At 46.4% G+C, this 26,020-nt stretch overlaps 1 protein-coding gene across 1 annotated transcript; it reads right to left on the bottom strand.

Annotated features, from left to right (window-relative positions):
* Positions 1–2,352: 2,352 nt before the first annotated feature.
* Positions 2,353–25,380, bottom strand: CLEC19A (C-type lectin domain containing 19A). The gene is made up of 5 exons (XM_004373294.2): positions 25,293–25,380; positions 12,274–12,439; positions 7,333–7,426; positions 4,073–4,205; positions 2,353–2,447 (listed from the first exon to the last, which is right to left on the bottom strand). The coding sequence occupies exons 1-5, from the start codon at positions 25,378–25,380 to the stop codon at positions 2,368–2,370; spliced, it is 561 nt and encodes a 186-aa protein (XP_004373351.1). The 3' UTR covers positions 2,353–2,367.
* Between the last annotated feature and the right edge of the window lie 640 nt (positions 25,381–26,020).

Raw genomic sequence — 26,020 nt, forward strand, 5'->3', positions numbered from 1 at the left:
AATAATTTATTTATTTTTTATTGTTGTTGTTGAAAATATACGTAGCAGAACATAACCCATCTCTTGAATTTGGGCCTGGCCATGGACTGCCTTGGGCCAATGGCGCATGGGCAGAACTGACCATGTGCCAGTTCTGAGCCCAGGCCTTTCCTGTTTCTGCTTGCCCTTCTACGCCTTTGCTATGAGGACAAGCTCCATCTGGCCCACTCAGCCGAGGAAGAGGAAGAGAGCCACGCTAACTGGCCCAGAGATCTGCAGTGAGAAGCAGAGCTGTTTTAGCTGCCGTAGCCTGAAGCAGAACTGCCCAGCCTAGATCAGCCAAACCCCAGCTGACCCACGGATGCAAGGGCTATAATAAGTGATGGTTGTTTTAAGCCAACAAGTTTTGGGTGGCTTGTTACATGGTATTTTTGTGCAATAACCAACTGATGGAATGATAATGATAACCTAACTATATAGCACTCACTAGGGCCCTGGGTGGTGCAAATGGCTTGTGCTCAACTACTAACCGAAAGGTTGGCAGTTCAAATCCACCCAGCAGTGCCATGCAAGAAAGTCCTGGTGATGTACTTCCATAAAGAGTACAGGCAAGAAAACTCTATGAAGCTCAGTTCTACTCTGTAACACATGGGCTCACCATAAGTCAGAACTGACTTGACAGCAAGGGGTTTAGTTTTCTGGCTTACGTGCAGGCACTGTTCAAACCTCTCTATATATTACTTCATTGAATTCTCACTTCAACACTATGAGGTAGGTACTATTGCTGTCCTCATTTTACAGATGGGACAACTGAGGCACAGAAGAGCTAACCTCTGTGCTTCTTCATGTGGAGCCGGGGAACCACTACCGTCCTTTTCGGAACCATCCAAGGCCCATGCCACATCTTCTTCCTCCTGGGCCTGCTGACCACTGTCCCTTTTCTCCTCCTACCTCGGGATCCCAGTAAGCATCAGAATCTGTTCCCGGATGCCCCCCAAGCTCCCAGGAACACGTAATACGTGTGCTCAATAAGTCCGTCTTGTTCCTGGCAGAGCACCAGAGGGGGATGGCAGTTCTAACAGCACAGTCAGCTTCTTGTTGGGGAGTGAGACACCCCCAATCTCTACAAGCAATTTCTTAGTGCTCTCTCGCTTGACTTTGGGGGTGGGGAGGAGGCCTTCCCTTTCCCCTCCCCCTCCCATGGGAAAGGAAGGTGAAAACCCCTTTCATTGCGAACAATAAACTCCCCACAAGGCCAAGGACCCCATCTTTGATTTCCCCCACTCACGTCTCCTTATATGGACCAGGCAGTGGAGCGGGGGGCAGTGGTTGATGTCGTTAAGGCCAATTCCTAGGACACTTTTGTAAGCTCGGGGGGAAGGTAACAGGTCCCATTTGTTCATTGCTCGCCTTAGAATAAGGGGTAATTAGAACATGTTGTTTTCAACTTGGGCACCAGGACCAATTCTTCTGGTAAAATCTCAGAGGCAGAGTAATTTGCCACGTGTCAATCGATGTGCATTTTGCATCTTTCATTCTCCCTCTGGCTTCTTACTGGAACCCAAGGGGCCAGATTTTTTTTGTTTTTGCCCTCTCCTAGTTCACATCAAAGTAGAAACAAGGCTCAGAGAATGAGGAATACAACCCAGACCGCCTGACTCCCTGGAGGGAGTCCAGTGCTCTTTCCATTAATAAAAATCCATCCGTTTTCCTGCAGGAGCCCTGGTGATACAGTGGTTAAAGTGCTCGGCTGCTAACTGAAAGGTCGGTGGTTCAAATCTGCCTGCAGCTCCAAGGGAGAAAGACGTCTGCTTCTGTAAAGATTACAGCCTTGGAAACCCTATGGGGCAGTTCCACTCTGCCCTACAGGGTCGCTAAGAGTCAGAATTGACTCGACGGCAGCAGGTTTTATTTTTCCTGCCCGGCATCCATTCTTTCTTCTGATGACACTTTTGTTTTCCTTTGGGAAACCACTTCCTCTTTTGGCCCATGTGGTTCAGATGACACTGACGCCCACCCCACTCTGCCCCGGAGATGTGCATCTGAGCAGAGCCTCGCCAATCAGCATAGACCAAAGGGATCACTTCAGAAATGGCCGTATGACCCGAGCCAAGCCAATGAGACCCAATTCTGAACCCAGAGCAACCCCTGGACATTTGTTACTTGAATCAGTTAACCTTCTTATTTATTAAGCCAGTTTGAGTGGGTTTTCCTGTCACTTATGGCCGAGTGACCACCCTGTAGCTTTAAGATTTGCTTGTTTAAAATCTTTGTCTGGAAGATTTACCTTCTCTGTGTTTTTAACATTTATTGAATGTCAGCGCTACTCTAGGTACAGCTATAACACAATGCTGGAATTGCGGCTCACTCGATGCGGGCAAGACTGGATCAGTGAATGGTCAGTGATGGGATCTTGCAGACAAAGGGGAACTCTCGGCTGCGGGCATTATCATTCCATGACCTCAGAGCTGTGGTGGAAAGAAAGCAGAGAATCTGGGTGAAGGTCCTCCCACCACAATAAAAGGAACACCCCCACCCCACTGGGGTACAAGCCTTCTCCAGTAGGCCTTGTCTGCACCGGCAGCTCTTCCTTGCTGATGCTGGACAGAGTTACTGTCCAGTCTTACTGTCTCATAAAGCTGGTCTTGGCTCCAGGCAGGCTCCCAGAATGCTAAGTCACTGCTCCATAGCTCCCTCCCCAGTTAGGAAAAGACAAAGAAGCAAAGAGAGAACAACAGTTCAATGTTTGGGTCTGGAGTTCTGTAGAGCCATTTCTGTAGTTCCCAAATCCACTACTTGCTTATTGTGTGACCGCGAACAAGTCTCTAAACCTCTCTGGGCCTCAGTTTCCTCATCTGCAAAACGAATATTTTACAGATAAACTAATTAATAGTTTTTACTTCTTAAGGTTGGTGTGAGGATTTAGAGTGTTGTTGATGATGATGATGATGATGACTGCTAATGGAAACCATGGGCAGCACTTTTTATACGTTCTCTTCTTTACACCTCACATCAACTCTGTGAGTTAAGTATCATCAGCCCATTTTGCAGATGAAAAATCTGAGGCACCAAGAGGTGAAGACATTTACTCAGGGCTGCACAATTAGTAAGGGGTGGAACTGGGATTCAGACAAGGGCAGTCAACTCTAGCTAGAGTCCTTGTTCTTGCCATTACACTATACCAAGTATACTTCCTTTAGTCCTCATAACGGTCTTGTAGGTAGGAAGGATTAAGCCCACTTTGCAGAAGAGGAAACAGAATTTCAGAGAGGATAAGCAGTTCCCCCACAAGGACACAGCGCTAGGAAGCAACAGGGCCAAGATTCGAATCTAGGTCTGTGCTCTTTTTACTACATACACCTCGATACCTCCGCAGGACTAGCCCTGTTCTAATATCTGGGAGCCTGACCCTGGGTTGGGATTTGCATTTTGCTACCTGAGGGAGCTGACATGGAAGCCCCTCCCTTTGGGTACTCTCTATACAAGTCTTTTTTTCTCACATTCCTCCCTCTAACGGCTTGTCAGAAAATCACAGTCCACATGTCAACGACCTGTTGTTGTTGTGTGCCATAGAGTTAATTTCGATTCATAGCAACTCTGTAGGACAGAGCAGAACTGCCCCATAGGGTTTCCTAGGCTGTAATCTTTACAGGAGGAGATCACCAGGCCTTTTCTCCTGTGGACCCCCGGGTAGGTCCGAACTGCCAACATTTCTGTTAGCAGCCAAGCGCTTAACCACTGTACTACCAGGATTCCTTATGTCAACACCTACCATTAAATATTGTTCAAAGCATTCACTGTGGAGAATAGCCAGCCCCTAGCACTGGCGAGTGGTTAAGAGCGTGGCTGCTAACCAAAAGGTCAGCAGTTCGAATCCACCAGTCTCTTTTTGGAAACCCTATGGGGGCAGTTCTACTCTGTCCTATAGGGTCGCTATAAATCAGAATCAACTGAATGGCAACAGGTTTGGTTTCTGTGCCACCCGAACAACCTTTGGCCACTCTCCAAGGTGCTGAACAGCTTGCCAGTCGCTGGGGAATCCATGCTGCCTCCCCAGCACCCCTGCAAGGGCCCTGGCCTCTGGGGCACCCACCGCTGGTGGGCCGGTACCAGATGTGCACGCGGTCCTCTTCCTGTGGGTCCGCGTGGACACCGTCGTCCGGCTGGCTCCCATCCCAGGAGTTGTAGTCATAGGATGAGCCATCGGTCCATTCAAACTGCCCTTCCTGCGGGTTCCACCCAGAGGTAAGGAAGCAAGCCCGGAGAGAAAATCAGGCATCTGAGCCAGCCCCAGCTCAGAGGTAACATTCTAACACCTCTACATCTGAGCAGAAGTTTTCACTGTTAATCTCATACTACTGCTGTTACCACCGCTACTGTTGTTGTTAGGTGACACGGAATTGATTTCAACTCAGAGCGACCCCAGGTGACAGAGCAGAACTGTCCCATAGGGTTTTCCAGGCTGTAATCCTTACGGGAGCAGATCACCAGGTCTTTCACCCACAGAGCCACTGGGCAGGTTCAAACCGCCAAACTTTCTGTTAGCAGCCAAGTGCTTAACTGTGCCACCACTATTACCAAAAAATCCCCATTGCTGTTGAGTTGATTCTGACTCATAGCGACCGTACAGAACAAAGTAGAACTGCCCCATAGGGTTTCCAAGGTGTGGCTGGTGGATTCGAACTGCTGACCTTTTGGTAGCAGCCGAGCTCTTAACCACTGAGCCACCAGGGCTCCCTCCACTATTACTAGCTGCCATTTATTGAGGGCTTATTATGTGCCACGCCAGCTGCTTTATTCATTTATCCTCACCATCCTGCAAATCAGGTATTATCATCCCCATTTTACAGATGAGAAAACTGAGACACAGACTGATCCACCCATAGTCCCACAGCTAATAAAGCATTAGTGCTGGGATTTGAACCCAGGTCTCTTGGACTCCAGTACCCAGTACCCTAACTACTATATTTCACAGGTGGATGCAGCTACACTTTTGACTTTTCTTTTGTTCAGATAGTCTGGATTTGTCTTGCTTGCTGTGAAATTACTTCGTCCAGTTCTGAGAGAAGTGCTGTTGGGAATCGGATTGGTGCTGCACTAGAATGTGCAAATTAACCGTGGGAAGAACCACATCTTTGCAATGCCTGTGAACAAGTTCCATTTCTCCACTTAGTCAAGTTTTTAGAAAAGTCTCCCTCAAAGCCCTGATGGTGATGGAAGTCATGCATGGGATGGGCACAGCATGTGACTACGGAGAGACTAGAGCTTGAGATCCCAGCTCCACCCACTTCCAAGCTCTGCAACCTGGATAAGATACTTAACCTTTCTGAGCTTCTGTATGTGGAAACTCATACAGTGGAGCTGACATCTCCCTCAGAGACTTGTTGTGAGGGTTGGCTGAGTTAAAGAATGCAAAAGCTCTAGCACAGTGCCTGGCACACGGTGAGCCCTGAAAAGAAAACAAAACCAAGCCCCTTTACTGTATTGTTAGCTATTATTATTGTTAGTAGGTCTGGTGATATCAGTTCCCTAAAGTTTTGGAGCCCTGGTGGCACAGTAGTTAAGTGATACGGCTTCTAACCAAAAGATCAGCAGTTTAAATCCACCAGCCACTCTTTGGAAACCATATGAGGCCGTTCTACTCAGTCCTACAGGGTCGCTATGAGTTGGAATCGACTCGACTGCAACGGGTTTGGGCTTGTTCTTTTAAAACTTTTGTTAAAGGCATCTATAATCCAATTTTTTGAAGTTGCTATTATGAATGAAAATTTTATTTTTTCTTGTTTACAATTTCCATGTGGATTTTTTTGCCAGATGAATTCTATTAATTTTAAAAAATACCTATACTGAGCCTGGCCACTACTGTTACTTCTACTGCTATAGCAGCAAATTCTACTGTCCTAGGTGAGTTCTGGAGCCCTGGTGGCACAGTGGTTAAGAGCTCGGCTGCTAACCAAAAGATCAGCAGTTTGAATCCACCAGCTGCTCCTTGGAAACCCTACAGGGCAGTTCTACTTTGTCCTATATAGGTTCTGGGAGAAAAATGTGGCAATCTGCTTTTGTAAAGATTATAGCCTTGGAAACCCTATTGGGCAGTTCTATTCTGCCCTACAGGGTCACTATGAGTCAGAATTGACTCAACGGCAACTTTTTTTTTTTTTAAGTGAGCTCTTACGGTGTGCCAAGCACCATGCTAAGCCCTTCATGTAATTAGCTCATTTAATTTTTACAACAAGGCACTATTATAATCATCCTCATTTTACATATGAGGAAACTGAGAGAGAGAAAAAAACAGCCCCAAATCATCCCCCAACCGGTAAGCGACAGAACAGAAATGAATTGGAACCAGAACTCTGTTCTCTAAGTGCTCCGAGGCAGCTAGAAGCATACGTGCAAAATAGACTCGGTATGTGGCTTGCCCAGGGAAAGGCTGAGAAGAAAATCTCCAGGTGGAGTTTGCTATGATGTTGCCAGGTATGAGATCTGGCCCAAACCACCCTCTGTAGCCTATTATCCACCATTATTCCACCAACCCCTGCCCCACTCTGCATCCCAGCCACAGTGGTCTTCTCCCACCTCAGGACCTTTGCCCATGCTGTTCCCTCTACCTGGAATGTTCTTCCTCTGGCTGCTCCTATTGATCCAACAGACACTAGCTAGAATGTCTCTGACCCAGGGAGGTTGTGGCAGCCGTGGATATGCACTGTTCAGATCTCCTTTAGGAGGACCAGCTGTGGGGAGCATAGCTGACTGACAGCTCCAGCTCCCGGCCCTTTGGGTCCACCACTGCGTCCATGGTGAGACCATGCTTCCTCCAGTCATGATGGAACATGTCAGGGGTACTAGTGCTGGCCCATTCCTGCCAATGGGGGATTCCTGCAATGGGCAACCTGTGCTTGGGGACTCAGCAGTGGTCTAGCCAAGACTTCCTCAGAATTTTGCTGTGATCTAAGGCTCCTCCTACCTAACCCTTCCTTCCCCTTCTCCTTTCACAAATTGCAGACCCGCATCTTGGTCTGAGGGCTCTCCCTGCCTACTTCTGCCCCCTTCACAAATGTTTCCCCTCTAAAATCTCTTGAACAATTAATCCGGTCCTGGTGTGTATCATGTTGGAGGAACCAAACTGACTGAGGTCTTCCCTGGCCCCTAGAAACCTCCACACCATACAGTCCCACCAAATCCTCTTGCATCACATTTATCATTTTCTACCTGTGGCATCTTGGTGTCCGCTTCCTCTGTATGCTGGATGCATAGCAGAGACTGGCACATAGGTTCTATAGGAAAGTTTGGTTAAGTCAAAATGAGACCTTGGGCAGAGCTCCCAGGGAGGCCTGATGGCCAGTGCATCCTCACCTGCCAATGATCATGAAGCCCTGTCCAGATGTCAGCTGGGATCTCAGGAAAACAGCTGTTCATGAGGTCATACACAAAGACATCTTCCTCCCAGCTGTGGATGTAAGAAACACAGTGGCACGTTACTCATTGCCTCTTTTCATAGGATGTTGCTGTCGTTCGGTGCCATTGAGTCAATTCTGACTCACGGTGACCCATGTAACTGAGTAGAACTGCCCCATGAGGTTTTCTTGACTGTAATCTTTACAGAAGCAGATCGCCAGGTCTTTCGCGCATGGAGTCACTGGGCAGGTAAGAAACATCAACTTTTGGGTTAGCAGCTGGGTGCCTAACCATTGTGCTGCCAGGGCTCCTTTCATAGGATAAAACAAACAAACAGAAACCAAACCCACTGCTGTCAAGTTGATTCTGACTCATAGTGACCCTACAGGACAGACTAGAACTGCCCCATAGGGTTTCCAAGGAGCAGCCGGTGGGTTAAAACTGCTGGCCTTTTTGATTAGCAGCATGAGCTCTTAACCACTGCGCCACCAGGCCTCCTTGCATAGCATAGAGTTGAAAATTGAAAGCAATCCTTGTTAACCTTCCTGAAGCAAAGTACATAGAGGATATGATGCCATTCTGCCTTCTTCTTCTTTTTTTAATTAGAAGGTCAGTTATATGTGGCTGTCCTCCCATGGACATCTCTGAATTTGACCCATGCCAGCTCAAAGCAGGACTCAGCACAGCTATTCACACTTAAAAACTTAAATCTATCTCACAAACACTAGCAAACAAGGTGTCTTTTACTGAAGGTAGCATCAAGAAACAAAGGAAGAGTTTTACACTGTGTTGCACATGTCAGATAACTTAATAAAAATCTCCACTAGATATTTTTCTTCTCCTTCAAAAGCCCTCCTTATACTACCAATGCTTACATGTCCTCCTTTCTCCTAATCTTTTCTCCACACCATCTCCAAAAACTTTTGTTTTCCTGGGAAATTCAGTTCTAGGCTTGAACTCGCATTGCTCACTCAGCAAAACATGTCCCACTCGGCAAATCCAAATCCCTGTAGTTAACAGCCCTTCCTTCTGCAGTGATACCTCCTTGGGGGATCCTAATGTTCTATTTCAAAGAAGAGTATCAAATAATTCATCTAACAAAAGAAATCATGGAGGACCAACAAAGCAAAGAATAAAGATGGATGGATCAATGGATTGATGGGTTGATAGAGAAGTATAGCTGTAGAGTGATAGACAGACAGACACATGGAGATTTTCTTCGTCATTAAACTGCTTCTTGAGCCCTGATTTTATGCCAGGTACTGTGCTGAGTGTTTTACACACATGAACTCATTTCATTCAAGCAGACACTGGAGAAGGCACTGTTGCTTGTCTGCCTAACAACCATTCCTAATTACTTTGTTGCCTACAATGGAATCTAGGAAAGCCAGGCTTTACTTTCCCAGTCTCCTTTGCAGCTAATGCTGACCATATAATCCAGTTTGGCCAACTGGATGTAAGAGGAAGTTTGTAGGAAGCATCTTGGAAATATTATCCCCCATGGTAAAAGGAGGGAGGTGGTCCTACCTTGCTGGGTAAGCGCTGGTACTCCCAAATGCCTCTCATGCACAGTTCTGCTCTCCTATATCAACTGCCAAACATGCATTTTGAACAGTCATCTGGCAGAGTGTCTGCTCAGGCATTCTGGCGCCATTGCCGTCCTTGTTCAACACCACCTGCTTGGGCAACTATTTGAATATTTTATTGCATTCCCCCATATATGATCAAAATAACTGGCAGATGGAGAAACCCAAGGTGATACTACAAGTAATAAGGAGCAGAGATCAAGTGAACTTAATTTGATTCAACCGTCAACTGAAACAAAGATGGACATTATTAGTAACCTGAAAATATGAGAATCTGAAACCTTCATCAGATGCCCTGTGGACATAAGCTGACTGTGGGTTTAATTATGGAGGGAAAGAACAAAACGAAAAAGCATGAAGAAAATGCCAGAGATGCAGAATTAGACTGCATCTCAAAGACTAAGATGTATAATATTGTTTAGCTTTATGGGAACTGAACTCCATTTATAACAAGTGAATGTATTATTCAAATTCAACTTTTCTGTAAGTTTTCAGGAAAGTATTATGTGCTAAAGTGGGGAACTATCTGTACAAAAGAGGAAAGGGGCTTAAAATAGAAAATAAAGTGTGTGAGAATGTTAATATGAGCACATGAGGGAGGCCAGGGGTTGAGAAGAGAGGAAGAAGGTCAACTTGTGGCAGAAAGAACAGGCACTGGGCCAGGGATTGCTGGAAAAACCTTGAGTTTTCTTGGAATCTCTTCTGATGTCCAGTTAACCAAGGTTTAGCTTACAATCACCATCAGGCAGGCTGAGCTATCCCCCCCACCGCCACCCCCCCCCCCACCGTGGTCTGGCTAAAGCGAAATCTTCACTTGGAATCCCTTTGATACTCTTGGAATACCCTTTATTACAATCAGGGCTTTGAACCAGTTCATTCAGGTTCTACTCCTGCTGAGAATTTGCATATTCTTATTTACACATAAGGATCACCTGGGGATCTTGTTAAAATGTAGATTCTGATTCAGCATATCTAGGGTAGAAAGGCAAATTCTCAGCAGGGGGTCAAATTGGACTGAACCAGTTCGAACCCCTGATTACAATATGTCTCCTTTTCCTCTCTGGCCTGGGAATTTTTCGAGCACTTATTTCATCCACTTACATCATTTCCACTTATTTCATCTTTACACATGCCAGTCTTGCGTTGTGCTCAGCACCGTATCACAGAGGGTTCATTTGATTCCTAAAGACAGCATTGTCCAGGCTTCCATGTCAGCTGACTTCCGACCAATGGGAGGCAGTAATGAGCGACTGGAGGGAGGAAGAGAGAAGCCAGGGTATTTCTTCCCCTCTCTGCCTTGGGAGTCTCTAGCTGGGGTTGCCCCTCCTTAGTCGCTGCAGCGCCCACAGAAGCTTAGGGTGGCAGTGGTTTCCTGCTATTGGTAATCTCTACGTTGCTCATTTTCTCTTTAAATTCTCAGCTTCCATCTCTTGTGTAACCTCCTTCTTGTATGAAATTCTCTGTTTTAAATATTTGTAGTGGTTCCTGTTTTCCTGGCTGGACACTGACCGGCTCGATAAATTCTTCAGGACTCAACGTATCTGTTAGATGAATTTATAGGTGGATTCAGACTCCTTTAGAAACGAAGATAGAGGATTTCTTTTCTATTCTTAAAATTCAGTGGCTCTAAAACATAAAGAACCAACCCTCTTTCTAATTTGAAGTCTCTGAGGTTCTTGAAGAAGAGAAGCAAGATTGTAAATTTGTAGCTTGGGTGCCAAGGGACCTATCTATCACAACTTGCTTCAAGGAACTCACAAATCAGTAGGGAAGTCAGATGTGAACACAAGTAATTAAACTGTGATGAAGGAAGGGTTCTAGGAGAGTGGGTAATGGGTGTAATTAGGGTGCCAGGGAGTCAGGGTGACATCAGTAAGCAGATACTGTCAGAGCTGAGTCTTGAAGGTTGAGGAGGTATCTACCTGGAGGAGAAGATAGGGACAGCCATTCCCAGCACAGGGAACAGAATATGCAAAGGTATAGACAAGTAAAGGGGATGAACTGGAGAACTCTGAGATGGTCAGTGTGGCTGGAGACAGGAGACACAGAGGAATGTAAAGGAGGCCTTGGACGGTGAGCTATGGCATCCAACTGCTCAGGTTCAAAACCCACCTCCACCACTTAATGGCTGTGCAACTTTTTTTTAACGGCTGTGTAATTTTGAATAAGTTAGTTACTTCTTAGACCCTCAGGTTCCTCATCTGTAAAATGAGGATACCTACCTAATATGGTTTGAGGGAGCCTGAATGTGATGATGTACCCGGAACACTTAGCAAACAAATGTCACTTATTATTCCTCGTATTCCTGATGACTAAAGTGTGTCTGCCCCAAGCCATGCTCTTTTCAATCATTTCATATGCATGCAAAAGCTGGATAATGAAAAAAGAAGGCAGGAGAAGAATTGATGCATTTAAACTGTGGTGTTGGAGAAGGATATTGAATGTACTGTGGGCTACCAGAACAACGAACAAATCAGTCTTAAAGAAAATACAACCGGACTGCTCCTTAGAAGTGAGGATGGCGAAACTTCATCTTCCTTACTTTGGGACATGCCATCAGGAAAGAGAAGGACAGCATGTTTGGCAAAGTAGAGGGTCAATGAAAACGAGGAAAACCTTCAGTGAGATAGACTGACACAATAGCCTTAACAATGAGCTCAAACATTAAAGATCATGGAGACGGCATAGGAACAGGCAACGTTTTGTTGTTATACACAAGGTCACTATGAGGTGGAGACTACGCCATGGTAATTAACAACAACCAAAAAACAAAAACAAAAACAAAAAACCCCAAACCCATTGCCGCAGAGTTGATTCTGACTCATAGCTACCCTACAGGACAGAGTACAACTGCCCCTTAGGGCTTCCAAGGAGCAGCTGGTGGATTCAAACTACCAACCTTCTCGTTAGCAGCCAAGTTCTTAACCATTACACCACCAGAGAGCCCACTAACGACAACCACCACCTAATGTGGTTTGAAGGAGCCTGATTGTGACGATGTACCTGAAACACTTAGCAAAGAAATGTCACTTACTATTCCTTGTATTTCTTTATTACATTCCTTATAGTCCTTATATGTATACATATATACATGTGATACAGAGGCTACTGGCATTCAGAAAGATGGATTCTCCAGCATGCTATTTGCTATCCTTGCTGAATACTTTGCCTTCTACTGCCAACGTCAGTTTCAATGAGAAATTGGGCTGGATACAAATTAGCTTCAATTATCAAAGAGACACACCATTCTTGACTCCCCTTCCCCAAGGTGTCGCTTGGTGTTGGGCTGTGGATGACCAAGGAGCCCACTCACCTGTGGATGGAGGCCAGCTTGGCCGACTTCCTGCCGATGGAGAACTCGGAGCAGTACAGGTCTGCCTCCCCCCAGGTATTACTGAGAGGGAAGAATCTGTAGCAGTGGTCTCTGAACTCCACCCAGAACAGGGGGCACAGGGACACCTGGGGCAGCTCCAGCACAGCTAGGGGGCAGAGAGAAAACAGACTGGGAGGGAGGCTGGCATGGCTGATCTTGTTCCCATGGCTTATTATGTGTTTCCAAGAATGAAAGTAAAACATGGTCCCATCATGATTAATCCAATGCTACACTTGAGGTCCCCAAAATGCATGCATCTCTAAAATTTACCAAACAATGAGAAGTAATATACGCTCATTACAGGACATTTGGGAAATGCTAATACTCTGGTGTATTTTCTCTCACCCTTGTATGCAGTTACTTTTTAAAAACTGCAGTTGTGATCATGGTGTACTATACACACTTGCCAGCATTCTGATTCCTAAAAATTAATGTCAGCCTATAAGCAGTTCCCCATGTGATGATACATTTTTGCAAACATTGTTTTAAATAGCTCTCGAATACTCCGCTGAGTGGACATACTAGAATTTATTTAATCATTTCCCTATTTTTTGGATAATTAGATTGTTTCCTTTAAAAAAAAAAAGGAAATGATTACAACTAATGCTGAGATGAACAGCTCTGTATATAAAGTTTTTTGGTATTTCCAACGATTTTCTGAAGACAGATTTTTAAGACTTTGATATAATTTGCTAAGTTACCTCCTGAAAGCAACACTCAGCCAGAGCTGAGTGTTATCACTTTAATGGAAATCTTTGCAAACTGTGTAAGCTACAAAGGGAATCTGGCTTCAATTTGCAATTCTGGGCTATCTGTGAAGGGCACACACTTTTTCACGAGATTACTAACAAGCTATGAAAACCAGTTGCTGTCAAGTCAGTTCTGACTCATGGTGACCCCATGTGTGTCAGAGTAGAACCGTGCTCCATAGGGTTTTCAATGGCTGATTTTTCAGGAGTGACTGCCAGGTCTTTCTTCTGAGGGACCTCTGGGTGGATTCGAACTTCCTTTTGGTTAGCAGGGCAGTGTGTTAACCGTTTGTACCACCCAGGGACTCTAAACAAGCTATAGCCAAGATTCTGTCTTTTGCTTACTGAACTGCTGGTGTTCAGGGTTTGTTCTTAATTCTGAAAAGGAACACACTAAAAACCTATGTTGGATATGATAAATTCTCCCCAGTTTCAGCAGCTCTGAAGGCCTCTTACCCAATTCCAACTCATGGTGAGCCCGTGTGTTACAGAGTAGAACTGCCCCATAGAGTTTTCTTGGCTGTAATCTTTATGGAAGCAGATCACCAGGACTTTCTTCTGCAGAGCTGCTGGGTGTGCCGAGGGCAAACTGTTTGCACCACCCAGGGACCTTGGAAGTCCTCTTAGGAGAGACTTTTTTAAACCACGGCTCAAGATGGCTGACAGGGAAAGGCAGGTGTGCTGAGAACATTTCTCACACTAGATTGGGTGCCTCTTTCGTGAGGGCAGGCAGTGGGCCGTGGTGAAATTTGTTATACTGGGGTCAGGAAGCAAGGGTTCTAGCCCAGCTCTGCTCTTCATCTGCTGGGTGTCGCGGGCACACCCTTCCCTTCTCGCTGTCAAACTAACTGATCTCTGGGGTCTCTTTTGCTATCACCTGAAAAAAACAAAAACCAAACCTGTTGCCATCGAGTCAATTCCGACTCATAGTGACCCTATGGGACAGAGTTGAACTGCCCGCTAGGGTTTCCAAGGCTGTAAATCTTTACCCATTGTGCCACCAGGACTCCTTTGACACCACTAAGTGGTATGGAATCTTTGCTTTTTCACTATAGTGGCTGGCTGAGCTCATGGAATAATAAAGTAGTGAACAAAATACACTGAACTTAGGTTATGCCAAGCACGTACAGGTAGTCCTCGATTTACGACGTATTCAAGTTAGTATGAACTGCACTTAACACCGTCTGTTATTTAATGTTCTGTGTATTTTTTATGTATGTATGTATTAAAATATATCTGTAAATTTATATTTAATGTTTCCAACCCCTAAAGACAAATAAAGATCAGATTTATAAAGATACTGATAATAAAAGGCCATAATCATAAAAGGCCATAATAAAAACTAAAAAAAAAAGAGGTATCCGACTTACGTCAGAACTGACTTACGATGGAGTCGTTGGAAGGGAACCCCACTGTAAGATGGGGACTGCCTGTATAGGGAAACTGAGGCTTAGATAGGCTAAGTGACTTGCTAGTAAGTGGCAGAGTGGGGATTTGAACCTAGGTCTCTTGAATCCCAAGTCTTTGATAGTAAATCTTCATCAGGGGAAATCAAGGGCTGAGAATGGTTAATGATCTTTATGGCACCTGTTTCATAGGGTTGCTGGGCCAATTAATTGAACCAAATAAATTAGTTGAGTGCTTGGCATACATTAAGTGTTCTGTAATAGTATGATTATTATGATTAGCTCAGAGTTTCATAACTCAGACTGACGGGCTTCAGGGGTCCCTCTAATTCAAAGCAAAATTAGAAGGGCGCGCGCGCGTGTGTGTGTGTGTGTGTGTGTGCGCGCGCGTGTGTGCGTGTGCGCACGTGCACTTGTCTGGGGAAAGGAAGGGACAGTTGCTTTAATCCCAGGATAGCTGCTGGGAGTTTTTGCTTAGGGGGCTTTGAGTTTATGTTAATGGTGGTGGAATAATTTGGAAAAGGATAGCGAGAATGGTTGGACAACATGAAGGATGCAATCAATGTTACTGAATTATACACGTAGAAATTGTTGAATTGACATATGTTTTGTTATATTTTCACCAGTAAATAAATAAATAAGTGGCAAACTAGGAAAAAGGGAGAGAGAGAGAGATGTGCTAAGCAAGCAGGTTTCAGGCCAAGCTTCCCATCACTGGTCACAGCCATTTAGTTTTTCCATTTGATTGGAATCAGCCCTTCCCCCAACCCGAGCAGCTGTGAGGATCAACCCTGGCTAATCCCAGCCCTGGACAATCCTGACAACAGTCTCGCAATGCATCCGCATCTTTGAACTGGGGCCAGCTGATTTAGAATTTGCTCTCCCAGCCCTCTTCTATATGGCAGAGAGAAAGAGCTTTGCATTATTGAGTTAGATGGGTACAGTGTCCTAGGCCTGTCCCTGCCCCTCTCCTGGTGTGGGGTTAAATTTACCAGAGAATTTGGTCTTTGTCCTTGGTTCCTGAGAAATAACCTCTAAAACCTTGTAATTTCCCTAGTTATTGGAGTGTCTTTGTTGAGGCCTCTAGGCCACACCTGAGGGTTTATGCTAATGAGGTGACTCCAGGTGAACAAGTCAGAAAGACCTTGGGGAAGGGGAAGCATGATTAAAATCAAACATGCCTACCTAACGATGACCCAATAAAGGCTCTGGACAGGGAAGCACTACGCGCTTCCTGGTTGGTAACAGACATTAATGCATGTGGGAAGGTTGTTGTTATGTGCTATTGAGTCGATTCTGACTCACAGTGATCTTACAGGACAGAGTAGAACTACACTTCATGGATTGAATTGTGTTCCCCAAAAATGTCTGTCAACTTGGTTAGGGCATGATTCCCAGTATTGTGTGATTGTCCACCATCTTGTCATCTGATGTGATTTTTCCTGTGTGTTGTAAACCCTACCTCTACGATGTGGGATTAGTAGCAGTTATGTTAATGAGGTAATCTTGTAGACTCAATTTACAAGATTAGGTTGTGTTTTAAACCAATCTCTTTTGAGATATAAAACAGAGAAGAGAGCAGAGAGACATGGTGGAACTCATGCCACCAAGAAACAATGGCCAGGAGAATAGTGTGTCATTTGGACCTGACGTCCTGCGCTGTTCTTTGACCGGGAGAGATTGATGACAAGGAGCTTCCCCCAGAGCCAACAGAGACAGAAAGCATTCCCCTGGAGCTGGCACCCGAATTTGGACTCCTACCCTCCTAAACTGCGAGCGAATAAATTTCTCTTTGTTAAAGCCATCCACCTGTGGTATTTTTGTTATGGCAGCACTAGATAACTAAGATATACCGCATAGTGTTTCCTAGGCTCCTCAGAAGCGAGGATGGTGAGACTTCATGTTCCTTACTTTGAACATGTTATCAGGAGGGGTCCAATCCCCAGAGAAGGACATCATGCTTGGTAAAGCATAAGGTCATTGAAAAACAGGAAAACCCTCAAGGAGATGGACTGACAGAGTGGCTGCAACAATGGGCTCAAACACAGCAACAAATTCTAAGGATGGTGCAAGACCAGGCAACGTTTTGTTCTGCTATACAGAGGGTCGCTATGAGTCAGAACAGACTCAACGGCACCTGACAACAACAACGACAATCTTTACAGGAGCAGATCGCCAAGTCTTGTCTTCTTCCACTGAGTGGCTGCTGGGTTCAAACAGTCAACCTTTCAGTTAGCAGTTGAGCACTTATCCATTGCACCACCAAGTCTCCTTGTGGGAGGGTAGTGCATTCACCCAGAGGAAGCTTCATGTTGGGAACCCTCCCAGACCTCACCCTATGTGTGTCTTCATTCATATCCTTTTGGTATAATAAATTTGTAGACATAAGTATAGCACTTTCTGTGAGTTGTGAGAAGTTCTAGTGAATTATAGAATCCAAGGGGGTAGTAGAAGCCAGCAGGTCAGATGTAAGGGAGCCCTGGGGATCCCTGAGCTTACAGCTGGTATCCTGAGCGGGTAGAAGGAACCCCTGGATTTGTAGCCAGCAGGTCAGAAGTGAATGTAATATGAGGACTCCCACACTTGCAGCTGGAGTCTGAGGTCTTGGGTGGACGTGGCACTCTGGAGTCTGACCTCGCTCCAGGTGGTTAGGGTCAGAGAAAGAAGTGCTGCCTCTGCAGCTGGTGTTGGAACAGAATCAATAGACTGAACTGAGAAGTGGGATGATGTTCCTGGAGTTTTCCACGTGCTGAAGGCGGCTTGACCCAGCCCGGTTTTCTGGATTATTTAGGGTAATGATGGCTGTGGACCAGGAGCTTCAGGATCACCTGAGAACTCGTTAGACAATGGAGACTCTCAGGCTCCACCCTAGACCCACTGAACCAGAATCTGCATTTTAACAAGATCCCAAGGTGATTTGTCTGCACAATACCCTACAGTGTGCCAGACCCAAAAACGGAGCCTGTAAAGTCACTCACTCACTCATTCACTCACTCATTCATTCATTCACTCCCTCACTGAGTAGAGCTTGGCAAGGGGAAATTAATAATTAATTAAATGTAGGGTGTCAGGTGTGGTGAGAAGAATGGGAGAGTCCTTGCTCCCCACAGAGGCTCCACGGCTGCTCCTGGATCCTGAAGCCTGGGGATATTTCAAAAGGAAGTCTCCATCCTGGAAAACAAGCTTCCTGAGGTGTGACCCCTACAGAGCCACTTACACCCCTCCTTCCCCACCCACTTCCGGTCCCTTTGATTTTCTCCACTGAGCAAATGGTGGTTATGGATGCCTGGGGTGAAAGCTGCCAGAAAATGGGGCTGTGACAGGTCACTGCCTAATTACTCCCCTTTACCTAGGCAGGCCAAAGCCTTTAATTGGGAGGACCCAGAAGGCAAAAAGGGGCAGCTTGCCTACATTGGGATAATAACAAACTCCAAGCTGGCCTCAGGCATCCTCTACCCCTCCCCTTTACCTCTGGGATTTTAGACACTGGGACTAGAAGGATCTCAGAGGCCTTTTTATCAACCTGAACCCCAAACCAAACTAAGCTGTGTCTCTCTTGTGAAGGGGTTGCTATAGTTTTCTAGCCTGAGCATTCACTGTGTGTCAGGCATTGTGCTAAGCGCTTCATACAGATTGATTCATTTAATTTAATCTTCACACTTCCTAAGGGGTAGTTATCACTCTCCCCACTTCAGAGGTGATGAAACCAAAGCACAGAGAGGTTGAACAACTTGCCCCAGATCACACAGTCACTAAGTGGAAGAGCTGGAATCAGAAGCCAGGCTTCCTGGCTCTAGACCTAAGGTAGAGATTCCTGCTGCATTTAAGCCTATTTCCTTTTGCCCCAACCTCAATTGGCTGGTCATTCATTCATTCATTTCTTTATTAATGCAACAAGTACTATCAGGTACCTCCTAGGTAGCAGCTGGCTACCTGCTGCAGATATTGCGGTACACTATGCAGATGTGGCTCCTGACCTCGTAGGCAATGTGTAGACAAAAACTCGGGGGGAAGCCCCCAAATTACTTGGGACACTGGCTATGTGTTTACCCCTTTCCTCTCTAACTGAATTTGTTGCTGCCCAGCCCCTGTCTTCAAGGAGCTCATAGGTGACGACAGAGCTCCAAAAGTCCCCTTCCTGGATGGGGGAAACACAGAGTGTTGCCATAGGAGTGCCTCAAAGTGGCATATAACCTAGACTCAGAGATCCGGGGAGGCTTCCTGGAGGAAGTGATGTCCCAGTTGAGACCTGGAGGATGAATAAGAGTCAGAGACCAACTAAGATACAACTATTGGTTTCTAATTGTCTGGAATAAAAGAGAAGGAAGGAAACCAAAGATTCAAAGAAGAAACTAGTCCACAGGACTAATAGCTCACATGAATCATGGCCCCATCTAGCCTGAGACCAGAAGAACTAGATGGTGCCCGGCTACCACTACCAACTGTTCTGACCAGGGACACAATAGAAGGTCCCAGATAGAATGGGAGAAAAATGTAGAACAAAACTCAAATTCCTAAAAAGGGCCAGACTTAAACTGGACTGATAGAGACTAGAAGAACCCCCGAGGCTATTACCCTAAGATACCCTTTGAAGTTGGAACTGAAGCCACTCCCAGAAGTCACCTTTCACCCAAATATTAGATTGGCTTATAAACTAAACAATATCACCCATAAGTACTATGCTCCCTTAAATAAATAATCAACTATATGAGACCAAACGGTCAACATTTACCCTAAAGCAAAGATGAAAAGGTGAGGGGGCCAGGGAAGCTAGATTAATGGAAACAGAACAAACAGAATAGAAATAATGAGAATGCTGACACATTGTGAAAAATGTAACCAATGTCATGGAACAACTAGTGTAAAAATTGTTAAATGGGAACTTAATTTGCTATGTAAACTTTCACCTAAAACATAGTAAAATATTGTTTAAAAAAAAAAGAGAGAGAGAGAGAGAAAGAGTGTTCCAAGCTGAGGGCATGGCATGAGCAAACGCGTGGAGGTATGAGAATGAATGGAGCATGTGGAGAACTGAAAATGGTTCAGCCTGGCCGGGAATCCTAGAGGGGGAGGAAGCTGAGGGGAACAGAAGTGGAGAAGAAGGGGGTGCACAAAGGGGCTTGTCGCTCCGGAAACCAGGAGGCCAAACTACATAGCCCTTTAACTCAATCAGCAGCATCAAGGACCCCCAAGGTCTCCGAGCTAGGGTGAGAGTCAGTCTCTGGGAGTTCTGAGCTTTTTATGGAAAGAGAACCCACAAGTGGAGTTCAGGGCTGAGTTGTTTCTCTCTCTCTCTCTCTCTTTAAAAGAATAAATTTTCACCTTCCCACTCATCTGGCTGCTTACTCCCCTGGCCCCAATCCAGCCACCCACGAATGCACTACCCTGCCACCTCCTGCCCAGATCAGCCTTGGGAGCCAACCAGGAATGGGGGCTCTAGGGCGTTTGCCCTGCACTTGACCCCTGGAAGCACCTCTCAGTCTCAGGAAGGTAGCACTGAAAGGGCTCCATCCCCTTGTCGCCCTCGATTCTTGCTGCCTCACTGGTTCACACATCCCACTGCCAAACTGGCTCCTTCCCAGTGAGCCTGGGCTCTGGTGAGCAAAACTAGCAGCCCACCCTCCCTGCCTGAGCCTTGTTTTCCCCTCTCAAGGCCTTTCTTGGGGACACAAGCTGCGGAGGGAAGAGGACTGGACGGAGAGCAGGCCCCTGCGTGATGGAGTACAAGTTTCTTATCTTGCTAATAACAGCTACCATTAATTGGTGCTTAGTAAGTGAATCCTTGAGACCAACCTAGAATTGGGTTTCAACATCATCCCCATTTTACAGATGATGAAACTGAGGCTCAGAGAGGTTAAGTCACCTTCCCCTGCAGCTAGCAAGTGGTGGAGCCAGGCCTGGGACCCAGGTCTGATGGGCTTGGGAACCTCTGAACACTATAGTGCTTCTGTTGTAGTTGTTGTCAGATGCTGTTGAGTCGGTTCTGACTCATAGCAACCCCACAGGACAGAGCAGAACTGCCCCATAGGGTTTCCAAGGAGTGGCTGGTGGATTCGAACTGCAACCTTTTGGTTAGCAGCTGAGCTCTTAACCACTCATAGTGCACCTAGAAAACATCTTTTCTGGTTTTGCTTTTCTCATTTGTAACATAAATATGTTAAACAGCATATTTATGACTAATTAATTCAGCAAATATTCCAATGTTTCCTGAGTGACTAGTTTGCTTGAGGTCTGTGCTCTTAAGTTGCTCACGGTCTGCAGGGACAAATACACACACGTGACAGTTAATAATCATGTATTCAGAGATACTTGCACAGTGGTGGTTCAGTGGTAGCATTTCCGCCTTTCATGCAGGAGACCTAGGTTCAATTCCCAGCCAATTCACCTCGTGCACAGCCACCACCCACCTATCAATGGAGGCGTGTTTTGCTGTGATGCTGAACAAGTTTCAGTGGAGCTTCCAGACTAAGATGGACTAGGAAGAAAGGCTTGGCAATTGATCTACTTCTGAAAATCAGCCAATGAATACCCTAGCAATCACAATGGTCCAATCTGCAACTGATCATAGGGATGGCACAGGACTGGGCAGCATTTTGTTCCGTTGCGCATGGGGTCACCACGAGTAGGGGACAGACTCAGCAGCCACTAACAACAACCATAACAAGAAAAATTCTAGAAGTATGTACAGAGACCATAGAGGAGGGGTTGGAGTATGGGCCAGAGTGTCCAAGGGACACTCTAGGATCTGACTCTATGGTCTGAACTTTCGGCCCTACTCTAGGAGGTGAGGATGTCCAGTTGCCCAGCTAAAGAGTTTGGACTCTGTAGTTAGATGGCCCCAGCTAGAAACTCAAGTCGTTGTGCCTCAGTCTCCTCATCTGTAAAATGGGCATGGTGATAGTGCCTGCTACACAGGGAAGCCAGTGCCTGGCTCATAGTAGGCCTTCTAGCAAACATTGGATATTATTACTGTAGAAACATCCTGGGACCTGGAACGTGGCCAGTCACTGGAGCAGGGAGCACAATGCCAGTTTCCTGGAGGGGAGAGGAAAAGGCTACAAAACTTGACTAATTCCCCATCTGCCCCCTTCAAGCACCACAGAAGCAGGCCTAGAACTCCAAAGCATTTTGCTAGAATTCCCTTTACTGTAGACCATTCTTGGGCTCAGGAGCCAGGGAAAGGAAGCTTTTTGATGGTAGAAGAATCATAACAGCAAACATTTATGTAGCTCTTGCTGGGTGCTAAGCATTATTCTGAGCACTTTATACTCGTTAATCCATTTAAATAATGTGATCAAAGTCAGGTTCAGAGAAAAGGTTTTGGGAAAGGGATCCAATCTAGCTAAATCCTTCCTAGTCTCTCAGAGGTGACTAAAGTACCCCCCAACCCAAAGTAAACCTAGGGGTGTGGCTGTGCTGCGCTATTTGCATACATCTGCATGTACGGTGGCAAGGAAAGGCCAGGGCCTTTTCCCAAAATCTTTCATTGTTGTTAGTTGCCATTGAGTTGCTCCTGACTCATGGCGACCCCATGTGTGCAGAGCAGAACTGCTCCATAGGGTTTTCAAGGCTGTGACCTTTTAGAAGCAGGTCACCAGGCTTGTCTTCTGAGGCGCCTCTGGGTGGGTTTGAACCTCCAACCTTTCGGCTGGTAGTCAAGCGCTTAACCGTTTGCACCACCCAGGGACACCAATGAAAGGCCCTAAGTGAGATGAATGCTGGGTGCCCTATTCTGTCCATAAGGGCTGGGGGTATCCAGAACAGGAAGAAAAAACCAGGCCCGCTCTCAATAAGGAGGTTTTGCAAGTGTGCACCTACCCTCATGCTGTCCAAGGACCCGCTGAGACCCTCAGCAAGCCCTCCCTTGTTGTGTTTAGGCACCGTCGAGTTGGTTCCAGCTCACAGCGACCCTATGTACAACAGAACAAAACACTGCCCGGTCCTGAGCCATCCTCACAATCGCTGCTATGTTTGAGCCCATTGTTGCAGCCACTGTGTCAGTCCATCTTGTAATCCCTCTCTAGTCACACATCAAGGAGCCCTGGTGGCACATGGGTTAAGCGATGGCTGCTAACCAAAGGCCAGTGGTTCGAACCCACCAGCCACTCCACAGGAGAGAGATGTGGCAGTCTGCTTCTGTAAAGATTACACCCTTGGAAATCCTATGGGGCAGTTCTACTCTGTCCTACAGGGTCACTATGAGTCAGAATCGACTAGATGGCAATGGATTTGGTTTTGGTTTTAGTCACACATCAACATACACTCACACTCACAGACATTCATACATACACCCACTTAAACACACACACTTACTCTTTCACACTTTCTCTTCTAGACTGAAATTATTTTCCTCTACAGGACCTGCTTGCTTAGGCATGAGCTGGGCTTTCTACCTAGGATTGATGATTACCTTGCATGGGTTCCTTTGGCTTCTGTAGGTCTCAGTTTCCACAGCTGTACAATGGAAGGGTTGAACTAAATGAATTTGTAGGACCCTTCCTTCCAACTCCGAATTCTGAGATCTCCAAGGCTGCAGGGTTTGAAGCAATCCCAGTTCCCTTATCTGCAGAGTGGAGTGAGGCATGGGGACAGACGTCTAGAACTTTCTTTCCAGACTTGTCTTGACATGAGACTGCGTCTCCTAGCCAATTCTATCATGACAACAACTGCAGCGGCAGAAGCAGTAATAGTAATACCTCTCATTTTTCAATCACTCACCACTGTGCTGAGCACTTCACCTGCACGGTCTCACTGAAGACCCCAAAACCTTTGGTCGGTTCCATTATTATCCCCACTTTCCAGAGAAGGAAACTTGAAGGTTAGAGAGATCCCATGGGCACAGGCTAGAGAGAGAGAAAAAACTCTCCCAGTCACCCCACTTTCAAGTTCAAGGCCCCTTCCCACTTGCTGCTGGGCAGACACGCAAGATCTCAGAACCAACAAGGCATCCATCAAGTGTATTCTGCCCAGCTTCTCTCCTGCTCACCTACTGTAGGGATGAGGAAACTGAGGCCCAAGAGCAGGGGGCCAAAGACTCTCAGAGTTTATAACAGAACTGGAGCCCCTGGTGGGGATAAAAATACTATCTCTGCCATCGGGTTACTGTGAGGATTAAATGGATCCCAAAATGAAAAGAGCTAAGAATAGGGTCTGGTACAAGCTAAGGGTGTTAGGGCTCAGCTTCAGGGCTCTTTCCCATCTGCTGCTGGGAACCCTCACCGCCGACCACCGGGGTTGCCAGATTTAGGAAAAAACAAAAGAAAACAAGACGCCCAGCTGAATATGCATCTCAGATAAATAATAAATGCATTTTTAGCATATGTTCCAAACACTGTATGGGACAGATTTATACTAAAAAATTATCCCTTATTTATCTGAAATATATATATATTTTTACCTTTTAAACAATGTTTGGAAAGAACCCTCCTGGGAGGGTGGCCAGCAGGAGCTACAGGCACAAAGAGATTGCAGGATCCAGGACTCTTCACCATGGAAGTGACCCCAATAGACAGAGGGTCCCCCAGAGTCAGCATCCAGCCTCCCCATTGCAAAGAGGAAGAAAGTGAGCTCATATGAACCCCATGTCCTCCAAATGAGACACTGGGAGGTCACATGCCTGAGGCTGACGGGCCCCAATCTCTGGCGATATCCCACAAAATCCACAGGGCTGGGGGTCACAGGGCCAGCCCTCCAGGGAGGCCACCAGAGGGCTAACCATGCCTGCCACACATCCTCAACCTCCAGTGGCACAGCAGTGGGGTCTGAAGGCTCCCTGGGACAGCTGTCACAAGCCAGGGGATCGGGGTGCTCAGACCTAAAGCTGTAACAAAACCACCGTTTCCAGGCCTCCCCATGTCAGTGCATTAGACACTTTCCAACATTTTAAGATATACATATAATATATTAAAGATAATAATAAAGTCAATAATGACAACTAAGACTTATGTAGCCCTTACTGAGTGCCAGGCACTGCTCTCGGCTCTTTTCATATTTGGATTCATTTAATCCTCACAATAACCCTATGGTAGAGATACTATTTTGATCCCCATTAAAGTAAAATGAATAATGAAACACCTAGATGGAGATTCTCATAAGGCCACGTTATTGGGCTGTTCCAGTGTTGGGGTAAATTGAAGTAGTAGGATGATAGGGTTGTCAGACAAAATGCTGGATGCCCTTTCTATCTCCCTTGTATGGCAGCCCGAAGAGGGAGCCATTATGATCCTCATTTTTTCAGAAAAGGCTGAGGCCCAGAGGGGTTAATAAACCTGACCCAGCTCACACAGCTTGTAAGCTGAAAACTGTGCTCCATAGGGTTTTCAGTGGCTGATTTTCAGAAGTAGATCACCAGGCCTTTCTTCTGAGGTACCTCTGGGTAGACTTGAGCCTCCAACCTTTTGGTTAGCAACCCAGCGTGTTAAGCGTTTGCACCACCCAGGAACGTCTAACAAACTATAAAAAACCAAACACATGGCCACTGAGTCAATTCTGACTCCTACTGACCCTATAGGACAGAGTAGAACTGCCCCATAGAGTTTCCAAAGAGTAGCTGTTGGATTTGAACTGCCGACCTTTTGGTTAGCAGCCAAGCTCTTAACCACTATATCTTTCACCCACTGAACTGGTTTGGCCCTAGGGGAGTGCCTGTGAGGGGGGTTAGGTGCGGAGGTGTCACAAGGCTCAGCCAGGTCCCCTGACATCCTTGGCTGAGCCAGGCCTGTACCCAGGCAGCCAGGCCTCACTGATGGGACCTCAAGTCTCTGTGGGGTATCCCCTCTTCACCTGCCCCAGCCCCGAGACTCACCTGGGCTGATACTGATGTCCATTTGTGGAAAGGCCTGGGCAGAGAGGAGGGTCAGGGAAGCCACGGCCCACAGCCCCCACCTCTGCATCCTGAGCCCCGAGAAGGCTACCTCTGAGCTTGAGAGGAGAGAGAGGCCCTTCAGCGAGAACCTGGGTCCAGGATTGCTCTCCTGGGTCAGGAGGAACCTGCCCAGAGCTCGGGACAGACTGGGAGGACCCTAGTCCCCTCCTCCTCTTCCTCCTCCCCTTCTCTCTCATCTCTACTCCTTCCTCTTTGTACTGAGATGGGAATAGCTCAGTGTGACAGCCGTGAACGCAAGCAGCCCACTCAGAGACGAGAGCCGGGAGAAACCTTAGCTCCCACTCCTGCCTCTGAGCCCCCATGTGGCTTGGGGCATGCTGCTTGCTTCTCTGAGACTCAGTTTCCTTCTCTGTAAGATGGGATAATAACACAGCTCACATCCCAGCCTGTTAGGATGCCACAGGAGATAATACATCTCAGCCCCCTCAGATTAAATACTTATAAAACCCAAACCAAATCTGTTGCCATCCATTCTGATCCATGGCAACACTGTGTGTTACAGAGTAGAACTGAGCTTCGTAGGGTTTTCTTGGCTGTAATCTTTACGGAAGCAGATCACCAGGCCTTTCTTCCATGGTGCTGCTGGGTGGGTTTGAACTGCCAACCTTTTTATTGGTAGTCGAGTGCAAACTGTTTGCATCACCCAA

The sequence above is a fragment of the Trichechus manatus genome, unplaced genomic scaffold (genome assembly GCF_000243295.1).
Source record: "Trichechus manatus latirostris isolate Lorelei unplaced genomic scaffold, TriManLat1.0 scaffold00024, whole genome shotgun sequence".
Lineage (NCBI taxonomy): Eukaryota > Metazoa > Chordata > Mammalia > Sirenia > Trichechidae > Trichechus > Trichechus manatus.